Source organism: Panthera uncia, chromosome B1 (genome assembly GCF_023721935.1).
Source record: "Panthera uncia isolate 11264 chromosome B1, Puncia_PCG_1.0, whole genome shotgun sequence".
NCBI lineage: Eukaryota > Metazoa > Chordata > Mammalia > Carnivora > Felidae > Panthera > Panthera uncia.
In genome coordinates, this window is record NC_064811.1 from 89,735,775 (window position 1) to 89,760,138 (window position 24,364).

Sequence of the window (24,364 nt, forward strand, 5' to 3'; positions counted from 1 at the left end):
CAGATAAACAACAAATAATTTAATCTAAGTATATCCCAAATATTCCATTTTTCTTTAAAGAGTTCGAGCCATGCAATATTTGGGACGTACTTAAATACTGTGTTGTGTATTTGAAATTCAAATTTAACTGGGCATCCTGTATTTTATCTAGGAGCTGTATTGTAAGTAAGTAATCCAAGCTCTCAGCTTGGGTTAGGTTGCTCTGAAATGCTGTTTGTTTTTTTAAACAAAGTCTCCAAGACAAAACATTACATTTCCCACTTGCTGGGAACACTACGTTCCAGTTCCTTAGTTCTTTCTATTAAAAACATGATTGCAAAGAGTAGCCAATTCTGTGGGAGAGACGGTCCCAAAGAGCTGCAGGTGGGCCACCATCTAGAGAACAGCAAACATCCGGCAGAAGTAGGCCTTGAGCTGACCCTCTAATTGGAGCTCATTGGCCATCTCAGTCCTTAGCACAACCCTTGGAGCCAAGTGCGAGCCGGAACCTGGGCGACCTGCTTCTCTCCCCCTTTCCCACTCAGTCTTTGAGATTAACTTCCAAAGGGACCCTGCCTCTCTCCAGATCCCTGACGCTCTCTTCCCCTCACCCCCGCGCCTCCTTGCCCAGTGGGCGGGAATCGAGAAGCTAAGTACCCAGAATTAACAGCGAGCATTGAAAGCAACAGCTCCCAAGGGTGTGATCGCCTGCTCTCGTTCATTCCACAAGGGTCTTCCGCGGGTAAAAAGATGAGCCGGCCAAGCGTTGGCGCTGTGCCCCTCCAAATCTAAGCTGGGGGAGGGCGGTTCACTAGCGCCCCTCCCCTTTTTCTTTTCTTTTTTTCTTTTTTTTTTTTTTTTTTCGGTCGGAGGACAGAAAACTGCCCCGCTCAGCGCCGGGGCGTGTTCGAGAGCCGCGGGAAGCGGGACACACCCTCCCCTTAGCCCGCCCCCCGCCCGGCGGCGCGGCCCCGGCGCTGGGAGGTGGGGGCCGGTGGGAGGCGCGGGGCGGGCTGCGCGCCGCGAGAGCGCCTGCTGCCGGCGGCTGACGATGGCCGGCTGAGTCGCGCGGCAGCCCGCGCCCGGGCAGGATGATGCTCCTGAGGGGCCCCTGGCCGCGGCGTCCGCGGCTGCCGCCGACACCCAGACCCGCGGGCCGAGTGCATCCGCCGCCGCGAACGCCGACGCCTCAGGTGCGACCGAGCCCGGCTCCGGAGGGGTGGGGGCGGGGGGAGGGCGGCTGGAAAAGTTTGCGTAGCGCAACTTGGGCGGCGGCGAAAGCCGAGCGGCCGGCCGGCAAGTTCTCTGCGTGTGGCTGGCCCTCCGGCTCCGCGCGTGGGCGGCAGGTGGGCTCCCGGGCCGCAGACGTGGGTCCCAGGCGCCGAGGGAAGGCGAGGCCCGGGCGGCGAGGAGGCGCATCACCTCGGCCACTGGGCGGCGGCCCGGGGAGCAGCAAAATCTCCCCGGGAGGCGGTTTCTTGGCGGCCACCGCGCGCTCAGGAGTTCTCAGTCACTTTGCCGCCGGCTCGGTGGTCGGTGCCGAGAGGAGCTATAGAAAAACGATCGAGCGGAGGGGCTGCCCCCCGGGGGTGCACGGTCGTAGGAAAGTGAAATTTCCAGCCTGAAAACCGCCAGCCCCTCCCTTCTAAAAAGAGGGAAGAAAAACTCGCGTTTTGTTCCGACACGCGGGTGAATCATGAGTGTGCGTCGGTGAGTAACAGCTGGCTTGACACAGTTGTATTGTGGCCAGTGTGGAACCGTAGCTTGGAGCAGAGGGAGGGGAGTGGATGCGCCCTGGAAAAGCCAGGGGGAAATGCTGCGCGTAACTCGGATGGGGATGGAGCCTGACACGAGCCCTAACTGAGCCTGATGAGGAAAGAACCCATTAGCAAGAGCCTTCCAGGTGTGTGTGATTTGGGAGCGCGTCTCTGAGTTTTCTCACCCCTTCCCCCCTTTAGATTACTTTCAGATTGTTAGAAAAATAACGTTTAGCTGCGCAGTGTCAAAGAAAAGCAGAAAAGAAGCCATGCCATTATCTTGTCACTTTCACTTCCTGTTTGTTTTTTTTTTTCCTCCAAGTATTTTTGGGCTTCAGAGTTTTGAATGCTGGAGGAAATATTTAAATATTTTAAATTTCCTTTGAGTGTTTGAAAGAGAACGGTGAAGGGCATTTTATTACTAACGCCTAGGAAAAGGGGCAAACTCCTTAAAATGTAAAATGGTAGACTTCACAAATTGGAAGGAAGGTTTTCCACGTTTGAAATTGTACTTTATTTTTTTTTAATTATTTTTTTTAACGTTTATTTCTTTTTGAGACAGAGAGCATGAACAGGGGAGGGGCAGAGAGAGAGGGAGACACAGAATCAGAAGCAGGCTCCAGGCTCTGAGCCGTCAGCCCAGAGCCCGATGCGGGGCTCGAACTCACGGACCGTGAGATCGTGACCTGAGCTGAAGTCGGCCGCTTAACCGACTGAGCCACCCAGGCGCCCCGAGATTGTACTTTATTAAAAACTGCACTTTACAGTCAAAGATAATACCAAACAGTGAAACAACCCAAGGAACCCCCTTTGTTGTACCACCATTTGTTATTTTTTTTAAGTGTATTTTTGAGGGGGAGAGGGGGAGAGAGGGAGAGAGTCCCAGGCAGGCTCTACACTGTCAGTGCAGAGCTGGGCATGGGGCTGGAAGGAGCTGGAGTCAATGCTTAACTGACTGAGCCACCCAGGTGCCCCTATACCATCATTTAAACAAAAGATTAATTTAGTTTTCTATTAAACCCATTTAATAGTAAGTGGAATTTTTATGGAGCCCGAGACTGGCTGCGCTTTCTCAAATGATCAGCTCTAAGCCCTCTTCTCCATATTTCCCACCTGATGCTGTTCCCACCTGGTGCTGAAGCATGCCCCAGCAGGAATGTGGATGCCCTTTAAAAGAAAATGATACAGCGGGGCTTATGAGGCTTAATCATAGGGAGACAGTGGTTAGTACTTTGTCTCTAGGTAATCATCCCAAGAAACCTTATATTTGGTTTCTAACTGGTTTTAAGTCTTGCCAGTCCATGCTATTAAGTCAACTTACTGAACTTTAGAAATGAAAATGCTTCCATTTTACTTGTTTGATAAAAGACCCCTTGAAAGAAGAGTTTACTTCTGTATATGCCTCTTTGAAATCGTACCATAAAGAACCTGACAGAAATATCCTGGCCACTTAGTTTTGGCTAGGACTACTAAACCATTTTCTGCAAATCAAATTAACTGGCTGTAGGGACATTTTTCATTCTAAAGTCTCACTGGTTTGTGGTCGCCCCATTTGATATGAAAAGTCTTGTGGCTAAAGACAAGTATTTTATATATTTTTGCCACAAACATTCAGACCTCTGGAGTCTATGAAAACAGCAGGAAAAAAACCACAAAAGTGATATTTGCAACCCGATAGCTCATAAAATCCTAGCTTGCAAGGACTGTCATTATAATAGTATTTCAGGTTAGCTTTCCCAATTATATTTGGCCTTTTCTAAAAGTATGAGTGTGTTTTAGAGGAGGATTTAGTAAGTTTGGAAAAATACATTTTTCATCCTTGTCTGCCAGTATTTTGTGGGTGGAAAAAAGTTTGTCAACATAGGTATGTTTAGTATACCAGGATTGTTTAAGAATGCACTCAGTCTGAAGCGAAAGAGTGCCAGAGTGTGTTGTGTTGCCTTTAGCCAAGGCATGCTCTGGTGTCCATGGTCACGTTCCCGTGTCAGCATCTCTGCTTGTCAGTAGCATTCTGGCTGAGTGGTTGTCAGGGCAATCCATGGCTCCTGCTGGCCTTTCTGTTCTCCAGGAGGCAGCTTTGAGTGGTTATAGCACCTGGCGAATTATCTCTAAACAGAAAGCCCTTACCTAATTGTGCCTTTCTTAATTTGGGCTTTCTGCTGCTTAGTTTGAGAAGTCCCCCGGTAAGATTTCAGAACCCCCACTACAGCATTTTAGTCCCTACCATAAACTGTGTTTAAAACTAAAAAAAAAAAAAATCAAGTGTACTTTCAGAGTATACTTTTTTTCTTAACATCTAGAAACAAAGCGTCACATGTTTAAATCCCACCACCAAATGTTCATTGAGAAATTGTTTCTACCTTTTGAATTTAAGTCATTCTCATTTGATACTTTTCCTCCCATTCTGCCTCCTGTGTTTGTAATTACTGCAATGTATTCTGTAATACTGGTTTCAGAGCTCTCTCCCGAGGAGAACGCTTGGTTATATGTTGGAGATTGTACTTACACTATAGCAGATACTGGGGTAAAGTCATTCTAGACCAGTTTGTTAAATATTAAACATTACCATCTTCCCAGCACTCAGGTATTAGTGCTCAGTTTTTTTGTTTTTTGGTTTTTTTTTTAGATTTTGCTCTTTATTGCAGTTTAACAATGAGTGTTATGGCAAACTCTAAGCTAGAAAATCATTCTATATATTAGCAGACAAGTATATGTTGAATGAGGTCTTTGTGAAGCATTGGTAGAAAACCTGAGGCAAATACTGGTTGATCTAATAGCTGTGTAAGCTAAATGTGTTTAGGTGCTAGCAGAGAAATGAGCAGCTAATTTAGTTGGCGCTAGGCAGTTGGAACATCTGAGTGCCCACCTGGCCTTGCCACCCGTGAGCTCCCTGAACTTAGCCAAGTCATTCGGTCTGTTTGGGCCTGTTGTATTCCCTTTGCGAAACAAGATTTATCTAATTGGTCCCCAAAGCTCTTGCCATCTTTAAAGTTGCCATTTGTAATTTTACCAGGGGATATAAATATAGTGTTGAATAAAATATTGTCAGTGTCAGAATGTCTTAATGGTTGAACAGTCCTCTTTTATGATCTTAGGCAGTCAGTAAAATGGCAGTTTTACCTAGTGATTGTAATAACTGTTTTCCCTTTAAAAAGGAATTGAAATTGATTTGATGGGGTAGGCATGTCAGAATAGATTAAGTCTCGCTCTGATACTTTGTTCTGTCATTACCAGTGTTTTCATCTGTGAAATATTGCTTATTCAAGAGTATCTAGCATTAGAACCATTTTATAATAGACATCTTGAGCTAACCTACAGGCTATAAGCCAATAGTTAATAAACAGAACAGCGTAATCTTAGCCATATTCTAGAAGTATCTTTTTTTAATTCCTGTTTCATTTACCACAGTATTTTCGTTTTTTTTTTTTTTTTTTTTTTTTTTTTTAAACAAATAACAACTCTGTTCTCAGAGCTGTATGTTCACTGCATGGTATGGGATCCCTCATCCAAATGTGTTTACTGAATTTTCCACATTAGCATACCTTTTTTTAATTAAAAATAAATTTTCGTTAAGTATATTTAAGAGAGACAGAGCATGAGTGGGGGAGGGGCAGAGAGAGAGGGAGACACAGAATCCGAAACAGGCTCCAGGCTCTGAGCTGTCAGCACAGAGCCCGACGCGGGGCTCGAACCCACGGACCGTGAGATCATGACCTGATTCAGAGTCAGACACTTAACTGACTGAGCCACCCAGGCGCCCCTGAAATGATCTTTTAATGGGAAAACGTGAAAATACGTTTTTAAGAAATTTAAAAAATCAGCTCTTGGTGTTTGAACAAATATATTCTAAGTAGTTAATTGTGGAAGTGTGGCAAACCAGTTTCTGGTTCTCACGGTCTCTGCTATGTGCTTCACCCCGAGAAAGTGCTCACTAAATATTGATTGTACTGAATAGAGTTGCTGTAAGAATCAAATTCTTTGATGCTGTGGTTCTCTCACTCTTCTTGAGATGTGGTTGACATGTATGGTTCTCTCTTAAATGTGGTACTGAAGTTGTTTTGCTGTCCTCTCACCTTTTTTTCTTCTTAGTGCCTTCACCTGGCCTGAATCCTACCTCCTTGCTACCTCCACTGTCCTCACCTGACTTCAAATATAGTTTGGGTCAACTAGCAATACCTACCAAATCTCTTATTCTGAGAGTTTCCTATTTTGTTAACTCATAAATGGTATTACTTGATTGTACATGATTTTTACTTTAGACACAGGTTCATTAATAAAGGAAACAGCCCTGCAGTCCAGGCTTTGGGCAGCTCTTTGGGGGATAATTAGATTTCTGTCTAGGATTCACAATATTGGTGAGAAATGCTGTATGAAATCACCATAAACAAAGTCTAGTGAAGAGAATTTCTCTAAATAGATGTGAGGGCAAGGAATAGGGAGCCATGAAAAGAGAGACAAGAGACGGAACCGGAGTTGAAACGTCTATAGCCTGTGAGCGGAAACAAAAGGTGACATGAAACATTAAACCTCTTATCAAGAAACGGAAATGGGTAGGTGCACAAAGCTTTATTGTGGCAAACTTTAGGGTGGAAAAAAGTCTTCCTGAAGGATCATCCTGGAAGTATGTGTTCTCTCTGAGGGTCTTTTGGTATTTACTGGGTTGAGACGGTGTGGTTTGCAGAACTGCTGTGGACACAAGTGGTGATGAACTCTCAATTATTTTGTTGTAGGAAGGCCTTTTTTTTTTTTTTTTTTTCCAAGAAATAAATTCTTTTTTTTTTTTTTTAAGTTTAATTTTTTGAGAGAGGGATAGAGGGAGAGTGCACCCATGTACAAGCGAGCAAGCAGGGGAGGGGCAGAGAGAGAGAGGGAGCGAGAGAATCCCAAGCAGCTGTCAGTGCAAAGCCAGACACGGGGCTCGATCTCGACCATGAGATCACGACCTGAGTAGAAATCAAGAGTCGGGAGCTCAACCCACTGAGCCATCCAGGTGCCCCGGGAGTGCTTTTATAATGAATGCTCAAATCGCATTTCTGAGGCCTAGGGATGAGTTAGATTATTTTTAACCTCTTAGGCCTAACAGTAAATAACAAATGTCCTGAACCTGGTTGGAAGAAGGAAGAAGTTATTCTTTTTGACAAATTCTTGTTCTTTTCCCGATTCTGTGTGTGGGGGGGTGTGTGTGTGGGTATGGATGTTCATATGTGTGGACTGTCTCTTGTTAAATATTTTGTTTTTGGTATTAATTTCCCCAGTGAGCTAAGTGGGATATTTGAAGAGAGGATTTTGAAAGGTGTTTGATGAATACCTGCTCTTTCCACCAGTAATGCAGCTGGAATACAGGTGTACATTTTTATTATCTGAGAGTTGACAGTAATGTGACCGTAAACCTGAAAAAACATTTTAGAAAATGTCTGCAAACAGATCAACATAGCATTGGCTGTCTGAGCTCTTGCTGGAGGATGTTTGTGGTAACATTTTATGGTCTGATAACTTATTTCTGCAAGTCTGCTTTGGGAATGTTTCAGATAATATGTAATAAAGCAATTTCCACTTTCCAGGGGAAAGTATGGTTTCTTTTGACCTTGTAAATACCCTTTTATGGGTTTGTTATTAGTGAAACCAAGGTAAGCAAGCTTTAAAACATAAGCTGCAGTTGATTGGGAAATCCTGTGGCCTCATCCCATCAGTCCCACTTTCTGCTCCATGCCTCCCTTTGTCGGTATCTGTGCTGCTCCCTAGGCAGCTTTATTCCCCGCCCCCCAAATCACCCTTCTTCACTCTCCTGATTCTACACTTCCTCCAAGGCTGAGTTCCAGTACCCGCCCACCCACTCCCTGGAGCCCCTTTTTGATGAGGTGCACAGGTCTCTGCCAGCAGAATTAACTCCACGTTCTTTTTTCTCTTCCGCAGCACTTAATGCATCCCATGTGTTACAGGTGTGCTTGAATGGTTTTCCCTCTTGCATTCTCTCAGGACCTTGTGGTCAGAGCTATTTCTCCTCACCTCTGATGGCCTCTGCCCTGAATAATACGTGCTTGTTGGGTAGAGGGATGAGTGGACGGATAACTAAATATTACATAGAGTTTCTTAATGGTATGCTTTCTTTATGCCTAACCTTCTCCGTTTCCTCTTCACTTCATCTAGCCGGGAACACCTAAAGCATTCTTACCTACTCTTAGGGATGTGAGCCTTGAATAATTGAAGGTTTCTAAAAAGTTAATCAAAATGTTATTTATCATATTTTTCTATTAAAAGAAAGCAGTAATCCTAAATAATATTTTGGTTAGTTTTTTTCCCTCAGATATGCTTTCAAATCAGGATTTTTAAAGGACATTATTAACATAATCTAATGAAACATAAATTATGTAAGGACAGACAGCCTGGTGTGTAAGGGTGTGTATTTTGTTGGCTGGTTTTTTTTTTTTTTGTTTGTTTTGTTTTTTAATTGAGGTATAAGACATACAACATTATATTCATTTCAGGTTTACAACATAGTGATTCAATATTTGTATATATTGTAAATATATATTTGTATATATTGTAAATATATATTTGTATATATTGTAAATATATATTTGTATATATTGTAAATATGTATTGTATATGTATATTGTATGTGTGTCAAGACATAGTTTCAGAAGTGTTTTTCTTATGAGAACTTTTAAGGTTTACTCTGGTAGCAGCTTTCAAGTATGCAATACAGTGTTATTACCTATAGTCACCACGCTGTGTATTACATCCCCATGACATTTTTTTAACTGGGAGTTTGTACCTTTTGACCATCTTCACCCATTTCACCCATTTCACCCATCCCCCACCTCTGGCATCCGCCCATCTGCTCTGTATCTGTGAGCTTGTTTTTTTTCCTTTCTTCCCTTCTCTTTTTTAGATTCCACATATAGGTAAGGGGCGCCTGGGTGGCTCAGTCAGTTAAGCATCCAACTTCGGCTCAGATCATGATCTCACAGTTTGTGAGTTTGAGCCCCCCCATTGGGCTCTGTGCTGACAGCTCAGAGCCTGGAGCCTTTTCAGATTCTCTCTGTCCTCCCCCCACCCCTCCACCCGCTTGCACTCTGTCTTTATCTCTTCCAAAAATAAACATTTAAAAAAAGTTTAGATTCCACATATAGGCAAGATCATCTGGCATTTGTCTTTCTCTGACTTGTTTCACTTAGCATAATATCCTCAAGGTCTATCCATGTTTTTTTTTTTTTTTTTTTTTTTTTTTTTTTAATGCTTATTTTTGAGAGAGAGACACACAGAGCACAAGTGAGGAGGGGCAGAGAGAGAGGAAGACACAGAATCCAAAGCAGAATCCAGGTTCTGAGCTCTTGGCACAGAGCTTGATGTGGGGCTCGAACTCACAAACCGTGAGATCGTGACCTGAGCTGAAGTCAGATGCTTAACCGACTGAGCCACCCAGGCGCCCCCCCAAGGCCTATCCATGTTATTGCAAATGGCAAGATTTCATTCTTTTTTTATGGCTGGATAATATTCCATTGTGTATTTATACCACATTTTCTTTATCCATTCATCCATCTATTGATGGACACTTAGGTTGTTTCCATATCTTGGCTATTATAAATAATGCTGCCATGGACATGGGGGTACATATCTTTTCAAGTTAGTGGTTTTTATTTCCTCTGCTAAGTACCCAGGAGTGGAACTGCTGAATCATATGGTAGCCCTGTTTTTAATTTTTTAAAGGAGCTTTTCTGTACTCCCACCAGCAGTGCACAAGAGTTCCCTTTTCTTCACCACCTTGTCAACACTTACCATTTCTTTTTTGATAATGGTCTTGGCTGTTCTTAAAGTGTGGCGTTGATTTAGGAGGATTGTTTATATGTGGGGAAGGTAGCACTTGTCTCCATAGACCAGGGCTTTCCTAAATGGGATTCTCCCAGTATTAGATCATACTGGTTTTAGACTTGGAAAGTGAGGTTTTGTGATTGCCAAAATTATTAGTGTTAGTACTAAAGGCTTTATTGTTAAAACTTGAATAATTTAGAATATTTAAAATCAATGGGTGGTGTCTGGGTGGCTCAGTCCGTTGAGCATCTGACTTCAGCTCAGGTCATGATCTCATGGTTCATGGGTTGGAGCCCCGTGTTGGGCTCTGTGCTGACAGCTCCGAGCCTGGAGCCTGTTGTGGATTCGGTGTCTCCCTCTCTCCCTGCCCCTCCCCTGCTTGTGCTCTGTCTCTCTCTCTCTCTCTCTCTCTCTCTCTCTCTCTCTCTCTTTCTCTCAAAGATAAACATTAAAAAAAATTTAAAAAAAATTGATGATACAGATGTTTATTTGTAAGATACAGCTCCTGGGCAAAATATAAGATTAACCTTTTGGAAAATAACCCCCAAAGAAAAGAATACATTTTTTGATGTTAGGAAGCCTGCAGATCCTTTCCTGTAACCATCTTTTTACCACCATTCCAGATGTGGGGCATACTGTACTTTGGAGCATGGAGTTGCAATAAGATGACCATCACTTGGTCTTTCAGAGCTTAGGGTCTGGTTAAAGGGAGGTACCATATGTTTTATATCTTTGGGCATATGTATATATGTTTGTATTTCTTATTCTGCCAGTGCAGGTGGTTATAGTATTGCTAAATGAATAAGGAATAAGAAGATAGCTGCCATTGTCTTTGAGAAAAGATGTTGGTCTATACCACATGCTGATCATGTGATCTTTTCTTTTTTAAGTTTTTATTTATTTTGAGAGAGAGAGCGAGCGAGTGTGCAGTGGGGGGAGGCACAGAGAGGAAGAGAGAGAGAATCCTAAGCAGGCTCCGCACCGTCAGTGCAGAGCTGGACATGGGGCTCAAACTTATGAACTGCGAGATTGTGACCTAACCCGAAATCAAGAGTCAGACGCTTAACCAACTGAGCCACCCAGGTGCCCTGATCATTTTCTATTAAGGTCCAGATAGTGAACATTTTAGGCTTTGCATCCTGGAGTCTGTGTCACAAATAACTCAACTCTGGCATTGTAATGTGAAAGCAGTTATAGACAATACATAAATGAATAGTGTGTTTTCCAATAAACTTTATTTTTAAAAATGGCAGTAGGCCACATTTGGCCCAGAAGTTATAGTTTGCCAACCCCCGGCCTGTAGACTGTATACCAGGATTTTGTCAGTAGTAAAGAGCTGCTGTTCCAGAAGAGGAATCTGGATCTGGCAATCCAGTGTGTGTATAGTGGGATGAGGTAAGTGAGTACATGACCAAAGACCCATCGTGAAGTCCTGGTTAGTGTACATGAAGCTGGAATAACAGGAACTAGAACAATGGGAAGAACGAAAGGAAGAATTGTGAAGATGCATAGGTATTTCTGTAGATTTTGGTCAGAGCTGATCATGAGGCCCCAGTGCCTGGCGGGAACGAGAGAAGGAAGTGCATGGGAAGGCTGGGACTAAGATAATGAGTTGCTGTCTGAAGGCAGGGGAACAATCCAGGTTCTGTGGTGAGTTCTCATTCTGTAGGAGACGTGACATGATGGATAAAGTAGTGAAGACTTGTGTAAGGAGTATTCAAGGAGCAGTATATTGACACAGGCATTTATTCCAGTGGATTTATTTCTCTGGTGAATTATCATTAAACCCTGGGTACCATTTGCCTTTAATCTGAATCTAGCATTAGAGCTTACAGTCAGTGTACATGTACTATTTTTCCTTCCTTTTCCTTTCCTAAACCATTTTCTAAGTGAATTTTCTGTTATCTTTATTGATTGGGATGAGCTGTGAAGTTCAACTTTTGCTGAAACAAAAGACCCAACAATAATTAAACATTTTTTTAAGCCAGTTTTTTCTTTCTAGGAAATGGTTCTGAGGTGAATTTTTTAGGTCTGCGCTAACTCTGATGCACACAATCATTCAGGGACCCTGATCTGACCATTTTCTCTGTCATCGTCAACATGTAGCTTCCAGGGTCAAAGGACCTTAGGTGGGTTTTATTTGTTTGTTTTTTGTTTTTTGTTTTTTTTTTAATACTTGCAAGGTGTTAGTGGGCTAGGATTATTAATGTCACATAACACTCGTGCTCGTGTTCCACTATTTCGTTGGATATGTCACGTGGCCACATTTAGCTACAAGGGGGCTGAGAGATGTGGTCCTGGCAGGGAGCCACATTCCAGCTAAAACTTGATAACTGTGGAAGAAGAGAGATGGATTTTGGTGGACATTTAGCTGTTTCTGCTGCCGTTCCCTTGGCCAGAAACAAGAAAGTTTTGCTTTTTGTGGGCTCTGAATTTCTGAGGCTCTCTTGAACTATGTTTATATGTGTTCCTCAACAATAGATATTTACAGGGAAACTTTTATTTCTTTCTGGAAAACTTAAAAAGGAAATGGTGGAAAGGCAGCATTTTTAATTTGGGCTAGAACAGGAACATTTGACACCTTGTTGGGTTCATTATTAGCTGCCCTCTGGGCTGCAGCTTAATAGAAAATGGTGTAGTCTCACTTATACACTGTAAGCTAAGGAAGGGAAATTTCTAATGGTTCAATTAGAAGCTAAAGCCAGAATTCAAGTTTATGCAATGACACTTGATAAGGAGGAGAAAAAAGGTACACTTGGGAGAAGATGTTGACAGTATGGTTTTAGGGAAAGACTTCCTTGAGAAGAATTGTGATGGTTAATATCCTATATATCTAGTATAGGAATTTAATTGCATTGTTTCTGTTAGAAATATGGTCTAAAAAAGGGAGATCTTAATTGGATACTTAGGATTGTTGAAAGATGCTGTGTTTTAGAGTGAAATATATTTTAGTACGTAATATACTATTGAGATTAATCCACTGTAGTTCAGGGTATGTTCAGAAAGAGATTTATTAAACTGATAAGAACAGATACTACACTTGATCTTAGCCAAAAGGCCGAGAAGCGATAGAAAGAGATTTATTAATATGACTTTGTGTAATGTCTCCTCACCACATTATTTACTCAGTCTCCTCTTTTTGGCTTATATGCTGGCTTTTTAACTTTAATTTGTCAGGCTTGGATATCACTGTTGATCAGTCTTAAATGCATTACTTTTATTGACTTTGAGATATAAGAAATGTTTTCCTTTCCCATTGCTTTTCATGTTCTACAGTGTAATTATCATTTTATATCATGAAATGGTTAGATTACCATACACATGCACACCTGTGTATGCCTTGAACTTGGATGCTATGCTTGTCTATGATACATTAATAAGGCTTTAATGAGACAGTTGTTTGCAGGCCTATTATATATATAATATATATATATATATATATATGTGATATGTGATACATAGTATACAACATGTATTATATAGAAAATACATGTAAGTGGAAATACATAATACTATTATCACTGATCTGAACATATTATAGTATCCTGAATGGTGCCTGTGCCTAACCTAGCATTGTCACAGCATAAAAGATCATCCTAGGTCCTGTGGAATTATCTTTTTCTGGAGGCTTCTTATTCCATACTGCAGCAGATTACTGTGCGCTTGGTAAGCATGTATCATTCCTAGAAGAAAGCAAGCCTTTTTTCCTAATGAGGGTAAAAGTATAGGATGAGTATAGGATTCGACTGACTGAAGGAAAGTAGAACATCCTGATCACAGCAAGCCGTCGTCCATTACATTGGATCAGGACTGTCCTACTGCATCCTGCACCAGGATGTTACGTTTTATTTCTGAGGCAGTACCTCAGAAGAGACGCTGACAAGCTGGTGGGGAGGGAGGTACATCCAGAAAGCGATTAAGATATTGGGGATTCATATAGAAGATCATTAAAGGGGCCAGATATTTTTAATCTGGTGAAAAGAAGGCGAAGAAGAAGCAAATATTTGTTTGCAAATATCTAAGAAGGTATCCTGTGGAAGAAAGTCGTTACCCTGTGCTGCTTCAGAGCAAGGAAATCACACCTAAGATTGGGCAGACTACATATGCAGAGCTCAGCTCAGTTTAAGAAACTATCTGTATATATTCTGGCTATTGACTGTTGGATAGACTGCTCACTAAAGCACAGGACTCTTAAGTTAGAAGAACACAGGCAGACAGTAGAGAAGCACTGCAGGAGCCTGTTCAGTGAGCACACCAGAACTAGGAAGCAGAGCCCCTTTTCCTCTTCTGGCATCTCCCCAGTGCTGCCTGCTGACAAAACTTCAGTGCCAACCAGCAAAGGAAAAACACTGGAAGGGCCCAGATCCATTTTCACAGGGAAGTCCAAAAGGGTGAATTTGGAGCTTCCTGGAAGTAAATTGATAACCCTCACAGGTGGGATGGGGCAATACCTGTGCAGCGCTTGGAAGTAACAGCTACTTTCGTGGGCATGGCCAACCTGGTAAGGCCATGGTAGGATGGGAGATGAGGCCAGACCGTGGTTGGGGCACTGGTTAAAGAGGTGGTAATTTGGATATAGTGTCTATAGTCTAAATCAGAAATCAAGGAAGCAACACTTGACTGTTCCAGGAACACGGAGTCCAACCCATAGAGGAACAGATCTGACAGATCCAGAAGAAAGACTTACAAGTACATGAGGAAGTTAGACTAAGCAGGTAGGAAGATAAGGGGTGGATTATTGAGAAGCCAAAAAGTAGGCTTGAGAAGAGTTAGTTGATATCTGGGTCAGGTCAAGGTCAAAATGGGAGGTCAGCTGAGGTGCCCTGTAAGGTTCCTTTTATTGCTGATGTTCTGTGAGGTCCCTTAGGTACACAGTCTTTGATAGCCTTCCCAAAGTCAGAAACTGCTGAAGTCTGCAGATTGATAAATTCAGCTAAAACTTAGTACCTCTTGCTGTCCACTCCTTACTGACTTCTCTATCAAGGAAAACTTTTGGATTGCTTAGAATGTAATGACTATTTAGTTGCGGTGGTTTATGTTTTGGCCTTGTAATATAATATTCTTTCTGTAAACGTTCGGATTTAGGATGTTTTCTGTGAGGTCATGCCTAGAAGTCACCCAGGACCCAGGTGTGCTACTTGAATTGTTGTCCTTTTGACCTTAAGCACAGATCTCCGCTAATACGTTACAGCCCATCTTTGCATAAGACATTCGCTTTGTGATGAATCCAGGCAGTTTCCTTCAATTAGTTTATTCCATTTAGTAGGATTGTGCCACGTTTAATCAGTGACGTCTGAATTATGCCAGTAACTAAGCATTGTAATCAACCATTGTTGTTATGCCTGCAATTGTATGGAAACATCAAAGTCTAACCTCTTAGAAATGATATTACTTGAACATACCTTTGGAACTGAATTAGTATGAAATATCTTAATACTGTATTTACAATTATCCTGCTTAAAGACATTATAAAAGGTTTTTCATAGGCAAATATTGAGCATTAAAACTGTAAGAATTATATTTTAGCATGGTAGTGTTATTGGTTTTGAAACTTCAGAAAACACCTTTGTGGTCTCTGCCAGTCTTCTTTTTCAGGTATCTTTCCCACTCTCAGATACATGGTTACAGCGGAGTTTGCCGTCTTAGTAGGACATGACTACTTTCATTCAACTGGCCACCTGACCCAGGAAGTAGGAATGGGGTTTAGGATTGCTATTCCTGTTGGCTGCTCTTGTGATGTTTGGTAATGATCATTTTCTACCCTGTGGAGTAGGAAGCAGTGAAAATAATTTTGTAGTGATAAAGCAGAATGTGCCGACAAATAGGGAAGAGGAGAAATGAAACGTGGATCAAGGGGACTCACTAACCTCAGTATGACACTCCAGTCCCTGGTTCTAGTCCATTCCCAAGGCACAACTAAATCCTTCCATTGAGGCTCCATGAGAGAGATCCTTATGCCCTTAAAGTAAATTCTATCCTTGCTTAAGCTGAGTCAAGTAGATGTTTATTCCTTCATCCAAATAGCAGATATATATATGAAGATCATTCAAACTTATTTTAAAAAATCCACTAAGATCTCAGTAGAGAAATGGGTAAAGGAAGTTAAAAATGCCTAATAAACATATGAAAAATAGTAAGCATCACTGATAAATGCAGACACAATAGGGAAATGGATGCATTTCTCTTTTTTTTTTTTTTTAACCTATCAAATTGGCAGAGGAAAACAGTACTCCAAAGTGTAAAAGCATGTCATGATGTGGGAACTCTCTGGACCACTAGTCAGAGTATAAAGTGATTGTATAATTCAGAATCTCAGCAGGAAACAGATGGCTCAGCCAGATAAGGATAATCAGAGGAGAGTTTATACACAAAGGACTGCGCACAGGGGTGCCGGTGCAGGGGAACTGCCAGGGATGGTGCAGTAACCCTGGGCTAGTTGGGGGGCTGTTGTTGGAGAAGGTGGACCCAAGACCACCTTGAGGGGAGTGGTAACCCTTAGTTTGAAGGACCCAACCAGATAACCACTCGTAAGTTATTTCCTTACTATTCCTTTAAACATTAGCCTTCTTTAAAATGAATTACAAAATTCTGCCTTACTGGGCCAGGTTAAGACTTCAGGTGCTTTAGTAAATCATTTAAAAAAAATTGTTTTTTATAATTTATTTATTGTTCAGAGACAGAGCATGAGCAGGAGAGGGGAAGAGAGAGGAGGAGACACAGAATCTGAAGCAGGCTCCAGGCTCTGAGCTGTTAACACAGAGCCCGATGCGGGGCTCGAACCCACGAACCGTGAGATCATGACCTGAACCGAAGTCGGACACTCAACCGACTGAGCCACCCAGGCATCCCTAGTAAATAATTTTTAACAAAGGAGGTTATTTTTTTCACAGTCAAGCCTCTAGGTAATGTTTTCCTTTTCTTCTACCAGCAGCTATTGAAGTCCATACTGCTTTTGTTTGGTTAATAATACATATATAATGATAGCTAATACATAGCATGTGTTAGACACTGCCTTCCGCTCTTTCCTCACTATCTCAGTCCCCTCACGGGAGTCCTGGGAGATAGGTGTCCACATTACCCCCTATTTGCTGATCACTTGCGGAAGCAGCCAAGGCTCAAACCCGGCCTATGGCCTCTAAGGCCTGTGCCCCAACAGCCACTCTGCTTTATTAGTAGGGTAAGTTCTCTCTCACTTTAAAAAAATAAATAAATAAAGGAGTATCTTTTCAGGATTTGATTATGCTGATTGAGTTGAAGGAGAGCTTCCAACACTACTAAAACTTGTTTCATAGTGTGAAATGGACACTTGAATTTTGTAAGAGCTATGAGATTAAAGTTTGAAGTGTACCATAAAGATGACCCAGCCATACCAGTTTCATATGGAAATTTGTCGTGTAAAAGTACAAAGGTGTTTTGTTATGTTTTTTTATTATTATCATTATTTTTATTTTTTAATTTACATCCAAGTTAGTTAGCATATAGTGCAATAATGATTTCAGTAGATTCCAGTGATTTGTCCCCTATGTATAACCTCCAGTGCTCATCCCAGCAAGTGCCCTTCTTAATGCCCCTTACCCATTTAGCCCATGCCCCCACAACCCCTCCAGCAACCCTCAGTTTGTTCTCCATATTTAAGAGTCTCTTATATTTTGTCCCCCTCCCTGTTTTTATATTTTGCTTCCCTTCCCTTGTGTGAAGTCCTATGATCTTTGTCTTTCTCTGACTGATTTTGCTTAGCATAATACCCTCTAGTTCCATCCACGTTGTTGCAAATGGCAAGATTTCATTCTTTTTGATTGCTGAGTAATCCTCCAGTGTGTGTGTGTGTGTGTGTGTGTGTGTGTGTGTGTGTGTGTATTTGAAGTGTCTGTTTTTGTGCTAGTACCGTACTGTCTTGATGATTACAGCTTTGTAATTACATCTTGAAGTCTGGGATTGTGATGCCTTCAGCTTTGGTTTTCTTTTTCAGGATTGCTTTGGGTATCCAGGGTCTTTCCTGGTTCCATACAAAGGTTTTGTTTTGTTTTGTTTTGTTTTTAAAGCTTATTTACTTTTGCGAGAGTGTGCATGTAGTAGGGGGAGGGGCAGAAAGAAAGGGGCAGAGAGAGAGCGAGATCCCCAAGCAGGCTCCATGCGCTCAGCACAGAGCCCACTGTGGGGCTTGAACCTACAAACCACAAGATCATGACCTGGGCTGAAAGCAAGGGTCAGACGCTTAACTGAGCCTCTCAGGTGCCCCAAAGTATAAAGTTTTCTAAAACCTTTTTTAAAAAGTTTTCCATATAAATTGCTTTATAAAAGCTCCAAATAAACTGTTGTTTTTTTCCTCCAGAAAAAGCAGTTGGCTTTCAAAAGAGAACATTAAGTTAACATATTAAAAGAGACTTTAATTCTTTGCAGTCAGTCAGTGGTCAGGTGTAACTTCAGACAAATCCAGGAATGTTGGGCAAGGAACTTCAAAAGACAGTTTGAGTCTGTATCCTATTCTGTAGCAAGATCATGGTCAAATCAGAGTTAAACTGGTATATAGCTGTCTCCTGTCACTTAATCATTATCCTCCCCACACACCAAAAATAGTCCAGTGTCCTGAATTTTAAAGTTATTTCCTTAAATGATTATAATACTTGGTAATATAGTTCTTGAAATCTGAATTTGAAGATGGTTGATGTATGAAAATTTGATAAAGCCACTAAGAATAACTTATTACCTAAAAGTCTAAAAAGTACTTTCTATCCACATGATCTCATGTAATCTCTCTACATCCTTGTCATACAGATAATACTCTTTTATGAATGGAAACACTAAGGCCCAGAAAGGTTAATTATTCACATAATTAGTTGGTGGGGGAGCCAGGACTTAAATCCAGGTCCTCTGATGATGAATCTGATAGTTTTAACTCCTGCAGTGCCTTAGTTTTCTTTCTTTTGGAGCACAAAAATAATAAAATAGACTTGGACAAACCCATGATTAATCCTAAAGCGGGAATTCTTTGTGGATGGTAAAAATGAGCACGACAAGTAGCAAGAAAAAGCAGCTTATTATTTGAAAGTCCCCTGATTTTCATATCCCAGCTTCCTTCATTTGCATATGCAAATCTGGCCCCTCAGAATCCTGCTTCCAGCTTCGTTGGCAAGCTCTGTTCTCTTTCACACATCTTGGCTTTTCTTGGTAGGATGCCACTTGACACTTGATTCCACTGTTTCTGTTGAAGTTGGTTGTATTATATAGAGCTTTTGTACTTGTTAATTCAGTTAGACTGCACATTCTCTGAAGTCTGGGCCCATGTGTGATACTTCTGTACTTTGAAATGCATAGTTCTGGATTAGAAACTCAAAGTGTGGGGTTGATTTCTGTGTTTTCTCCGTAGCCTATTTTAGTTGTAGGGACTCTAATTAAACCTCACATTTTTAAAGCAAGGCTGGACCACCGTGTAGGGTTGTGCAGACTTTGTACTTGCTTAGGGGTGCTGCATCTAAGAGGTGGCATTTGCATTGCAGATGTTGGGGATAGGTAAATTCTGATGCTTTTCTGACAAATGGCCATTAATACCTAGGAAGGGAAGCTGACTTTGAAATTCACTTGAAGGCAGCTATGGGTCAGTGCAAAAATCCTGACCACTGCCACATAGAAGAGATTTGCATTATAGTTTGCTTTAAATTTATTCAGAGATTGAGTCAAAAATAAAGTCGGACTGAAAATGGCAATTAGATGACAGAATTCATCTAATTCCCCTAAAGGAACATAAAAATTTTTGAAAATGACTTTCCCAACAAGCTTGAAACAAAAGTTTATGGGAAATGAGAGTATTCTCTTAAGAAATATTATAGATTTTAATAAGAAACAGCGATTAAATGACTAATATATAAAGCTTCAAGTGTTATGTAATTACTGAGATCATAATCTTAACTTTTTCTAAGAAATGAGCTCATAGGAAAATAAGATATAAGCTTTTATGTTGGAAGCTTTGTAAATGAATTAAATTCAGAAGTATTTATTTCTTTTCTCAGACATTATAAATAGTATTTTGCTGCCTTCATTGTACTGAAAAAAATTAATGCAGTAGAAATGAAAATTTGTTAGCTATTTCATTTGGTAGATTTGAAATAATTAGAAGCTAAATCCAAAGTGGTTCATGTCTATAATATGGTCTAAAATACAGAAACTTTAAAGACTTACATCCAGTATCTAAGGAACAGATCTAAAAATGTTCATTTGTCATTTAAGGTGTTAGTTTTTTAAAACTAGCGATGGCCTCTTTACCATAATGTCCCAACTGAAGGATAGAAGGTAGGATTGTGGCTGAACTGGCAAGAATAGATCTTGAAAATATATCCTCTGTTTCTCATCTTTAAAAATATTCATGCTAAAGGATGGCACATCAAAGCAAGGGTAAGATTTTGTAGCCAATAGATGTGTTTGTCACTTTGCTGTGGTCATACAAACCTTCAGGTAACTCTTACTTTCACCTTGGGCCCCAGCCAGGAAATTGGGTGTGACTGCAGTGAGAATGAAGTTGGTGTTTGAATCACTGAACTCAGTTGTGTTTCACTCTGTCAGCTAAACTGACATTGATGTTTTCTTTTGAGGTTTTGATGTTTGCTCTCTGATGCTGCAATCATCAGCTTTTAGCAGGGTTTCATATTGGAAATGGCCAAGTGAAAGAAAATCTTTTATCCCTCCCCGCTCCCTACTGAAGATTCAGTCTGCTGGGTTTTTTTTTTTTTTTTTTTTTTTTATCCCTTATGAAGGGTTACAGTTCTTAGTTTGGGGACCAGCAAAACTTCCTGACAAACTGATGCCTTTCTGCTAGATAGTAAGTGTGAAGTAAGTCACCCGGACTTTTTTCTCTGTCATGTCTCAGGGAAGTTACAAGGGCCATGGTTTACGCCTCACTGTTGATAGCTTTCCATAGCCCATGCCATCGATTTTCAGCTTTTATTTATTTTTAAAATTTATTCCCTCTCTCTGTCCCTCTCTCACTTGTGCATACGTGCTCTCTCCCTCCCTCTCTCTAAACATTTAAAAAGATTTTTAAAAAGGTGGTGGTGCCTGGGTGGCTCAATCTGCTAATCACCCAACTCTAGATTTCAGCTCAGTTCATGATCTCACGCTTCGTGGGATCAGGCCCCGAGTCAGGCTGTGCACTGACAGTGTGGAGTCTGCTTGGGATTCTCTCTCTCTCCTCTCTCTGTCCCTCCCGTGCTTGTGTGTGCTCTCTAAATAAATAAATAAACATTTTTAAAATTTAAAATTAAAATTTATTTTATTTTATTTTTTAAATTCATTTTAATTTTTAAATTTTATTTATTTATTTTGCGAAAGCGAGAATCCACAGGAGAGGGGCAGAGAGAGAAGAAGAGAGAGAGAATCCCAAGCAGACTCTGCGCTGTCAGCACAGAGCCCAACAGGAGGCTGGAACCCATGGACTGTGAAATCATGACCTGAGCTGAAACCCGGAATTGGTTGCTTAAGTGACTGAGCCACCCAGGTGCTTTTATTTATTTTATTTTATTTTAGAGTGCGTGCGCAGTGGAAAGGGGCAGTGAGGGAAAGCATGTTTCTTTCTTTCATGTTTATTTATTTTGAGAGAGAGAAAGTGCACGTGAGGGGGAGGCGCAGATTGAGAATCCCAGGGAGGCTCTGTGCTGTCCACGTAGAGCCTACGGATTCAGGACTTGATCTCACGAACAGAACTGTGACGACATGACCTGAGCCGAAATCAAGAGTTGGATGCTCAGTTGACTGAACCAGCCAGGCCCCCTCTCAGTTCGTGTTATTTAACACCTGTTTTATAAATTGTTGTTTATTGTGGGGAACTGAATGCACTATAAAGAACAAGTGATAACCAATAATGTTAGTGCATTAAGGTTTTTCATGGAATCTGATAAACTAATTTTGAAATTCATTTGGAAAAGAATAGAATATTCAAAATTAAAAAAAAAACAAGGGCACCTGGGTGGCTCAGTGGGTTAAGTGTCTGATTTCAGCTCAGGTCCTGATTTCAGCATTTGTTGGTTTGAGCTCTGTGCTGACAGCTTGGAGCCTGGAGTCTGCTTCAAATTCTGTGTCTCTCTGCCCCACCTCTGCTTGTGTTCTCTGTCAGAAATAAATAAACATTAAAAAAAATTAAAAACAAAACCAAGAAGGGACTTGTCCTAACAGATGTCCCCTAACACTATCATAATTAAGACAATGTGTACTGGGGTGCTTGGGTGCCTCAGTCAATTACGCATCTGACTCTTGACTTCAGCTCATGTCATGATCTCACAGTTTGTGAGATTGAGCCCCACCTTGGGCTCTGCATTGACAGTTTGGAGTCTGCTTGGGATTCTCTTCCCCCCCCCCCCCCAGCTTGTGCATGCATGCATTCTCTTTCTCTCAAAATAAATACACAGACTTTAAAAGAAAATCCTTAATGGGGTGCCTGGGTGGCTCAGTTGGTTAATTGTCTGACTTCAGCTCAAGTCATGATCTTGTGGTTCGTGAGTTCTAGCCCTGCGTCAGACTCTGTGCTAACAGTGCGGAGCCTGGAACCTGCTTCCGATTCTGTGTGTGTGTGTGTGTGTGTGTGTGTGTGTGTGTGTGTCTCTCTGCCCCTCCCCAACTCATGCTTTGTCTCCCTCCAGCTCTTAAAAATAAACAAACATTGGGGCATCTGGATGGCTCAGTCGGTTGAGCATCCGACTTCAGCTCAGATCTCATCATTCATGGGTTCAAGCCCCACATTGGGGTCTGTGCTGACAGCTCAGAGCCTGGAGCCTGCTTTGGATTCTCTCTCTCTCTCTCTCTCTCTCTCTCTCTCTCTCTCTCTCTCTCTCTCTTTCTCTCTGCCCCTCCTCCACTCATGCTCTGTCTCTAAAAAATGAATAAACATTAAAAAAAACTTTTTAATGAATAAACGTTAAAAAAAATCCTTAAAAGTGTTGTATTGATTCAGGAATATCTAAATGGATCAGGGAATAGAAGATTAGGGACACAGACTACAAGAATGGGAATTTAGTATATTGTAAAAGTGGCATTTTAGACCACTAAGAAAAGGGTAGATTATTGGGTTAATGATTTGGGGATAACTGATTATCCATTTGAAGAAATAAGGAAGTATAAATTTGTATTCCATATATTCACAACATTTCACATGATTCGAAGAAGTGAATATGAAAAACTTTGGAGGTGCTAGAAGAAAATACAGGATAATATAATCTTGACTATGAGGTATAAATGAAAATATTGGTAAATTTCATGTTAAACTCCTATACCAAAGTAACCAGTTTTTAAAAAGATTTGTGCAGCTATTAATATATTAGTAAAATTCTTAATAAACATAATTTTTAATGGTTGTGTAATTTTCCATAATGCAGCCGTACCATTGTTTACTTAACAGTTCTTAGTTGCTTTTCTTTCTTTTTTTTAAAACATTTATTTTTGAGTGAGAGAGAGACAGTGCAAGCAGGGGAGGGGTAGAGAGAAAGGGAGGCACAGAATCTGAAGCAGGTTCCAGGCTCTGAGCTGTCATCATAGAGCCTGATGAGTTGGGTTGATGTTCACAGAGAACCCTCTTTGTCAGAAGGCGGGGCAGGACTGGTGTGACTCCTTATAGTCTAGCTCATTGTCTGCGTGCTGGCACCTGCCTCCCCTCTAGAAATAACTTCTATAGGAGTCTCTGCAGAGAAACACTTGGAGCCCTCTAACCCAAAACGTGCCCACAGCTTCAGGGAGCCTTTCCTTTTCTCTGCAGACACAGATCCTGTGCAGGCTACCTCTGCTTTCACCGCACACGGTTTAGTTTAAAGACAGAGAGAGAGTGTCCCTAAGTTCAGGTATTTGGGGCAGAGTTCTACAAAAACCTCCATTTTAGTCACCATCTCCTGGGACGTGTAAGCAGAGACATAGATACAGACTCTGTTATTGAATTAAGTGTCTTCACTGCTGTTGCTTAGATGAATTTCTGGGTGAGCTTTAATTGCTGCTTAACTTAAATCAGCATGTTCTAGTGGTGTTTTTCTTTCTTTTAGTACTGCTGATCATTAAGGTTTATGAGGTGAAAGATTATGTCCCTTTTGTATCCCCAGGGCCTGGCATAGCGCCAAACTGACTTTTGTCCATCTGCCTGGCCATGCAGGAATCCTATTTCTTTCTTAGTCACCATGGCCTTTATTCAGAATGGCCTCATCTTATCTTAGATGAGAATGTTGGGAATATCTTATGTTTCTTTCCCCCTAGTTGATGCCGATCCAAAAAAGTTGCCATCAACCAATTTATCTGCTGGTAGGCTCCTTACATGGTTTCTTTTTTTTCTTTAATTAGAAGTACCCCTCAGTTAAGGCAAATTCAGATTCATTATCTGTTTTGGTTTTTGTTATTTTGTGAGGAGGGCATAGTCTTAAAAGATTTTCTGCTGAAAGGCTGTTAGAATTAGGCTAAGAGTAATATCACAAGTCTTTTTTCTCTCAGTTCTAAGAGTAACCTTCAGATCCTCAGTTACTTTAAAAGGACTTTAGAGATACATAAAAGTAGGGGTACTTTTGAAAGTATTCCGTGAACAGTAGGGTGTCTACGATTTTCGCTCTGTGATTGACTTCCTATTGCTTTTGTTTGCTTATAGTTTAAGTCCTTTCTACTCCAGTTTTAGAGTATTGTTGAATCAGAACAGTGAAAACTATAATGCAATTCCATATCTTATCTAGCTGTTTTATGGACTTTAACAATTGGGCTGCGTTTTCATTAGAGAAGTTCTATAAGAAGAGTAGAGAATGGAGTTTTAAAATTTAGGTTTTTGGGTTTTGTTTTTTTTTTTTAGTAGATTCATATGTGTATAC

The 24,364-nt window shown here is 41.1% G+C and overlaps 1 protein-coding gene and 1 pseudogene across 1 annotated transcript in view; one reads left to right on the top strand and one right to left on the bottom strand.

Moving 5' to 3' along the window:
* Window positions 1-965: 965 nt before the first annotated feature.
* The window catches only part of MCUB (mitochondrial calcium uniporter dominant negative subunit beta), a 90,185-nt gene continuing 66,786 nt past the window's right edge, over window positions 966-24,364 (top strand). The window contains 1 exon segment of the mRNA XM_049631020.1: window positions 966-1,172. Within this exon segment, the coding sequence (XP_049486977.1) occupies window positions 1,071-1,172 (102 nt within the window). The 5' untranslated portion in view covers window positions 966-1,070.
* Window positions 12,490-12,618, bottom strand: LOC125924178 (uncharacterized; annotated as a pseudogene).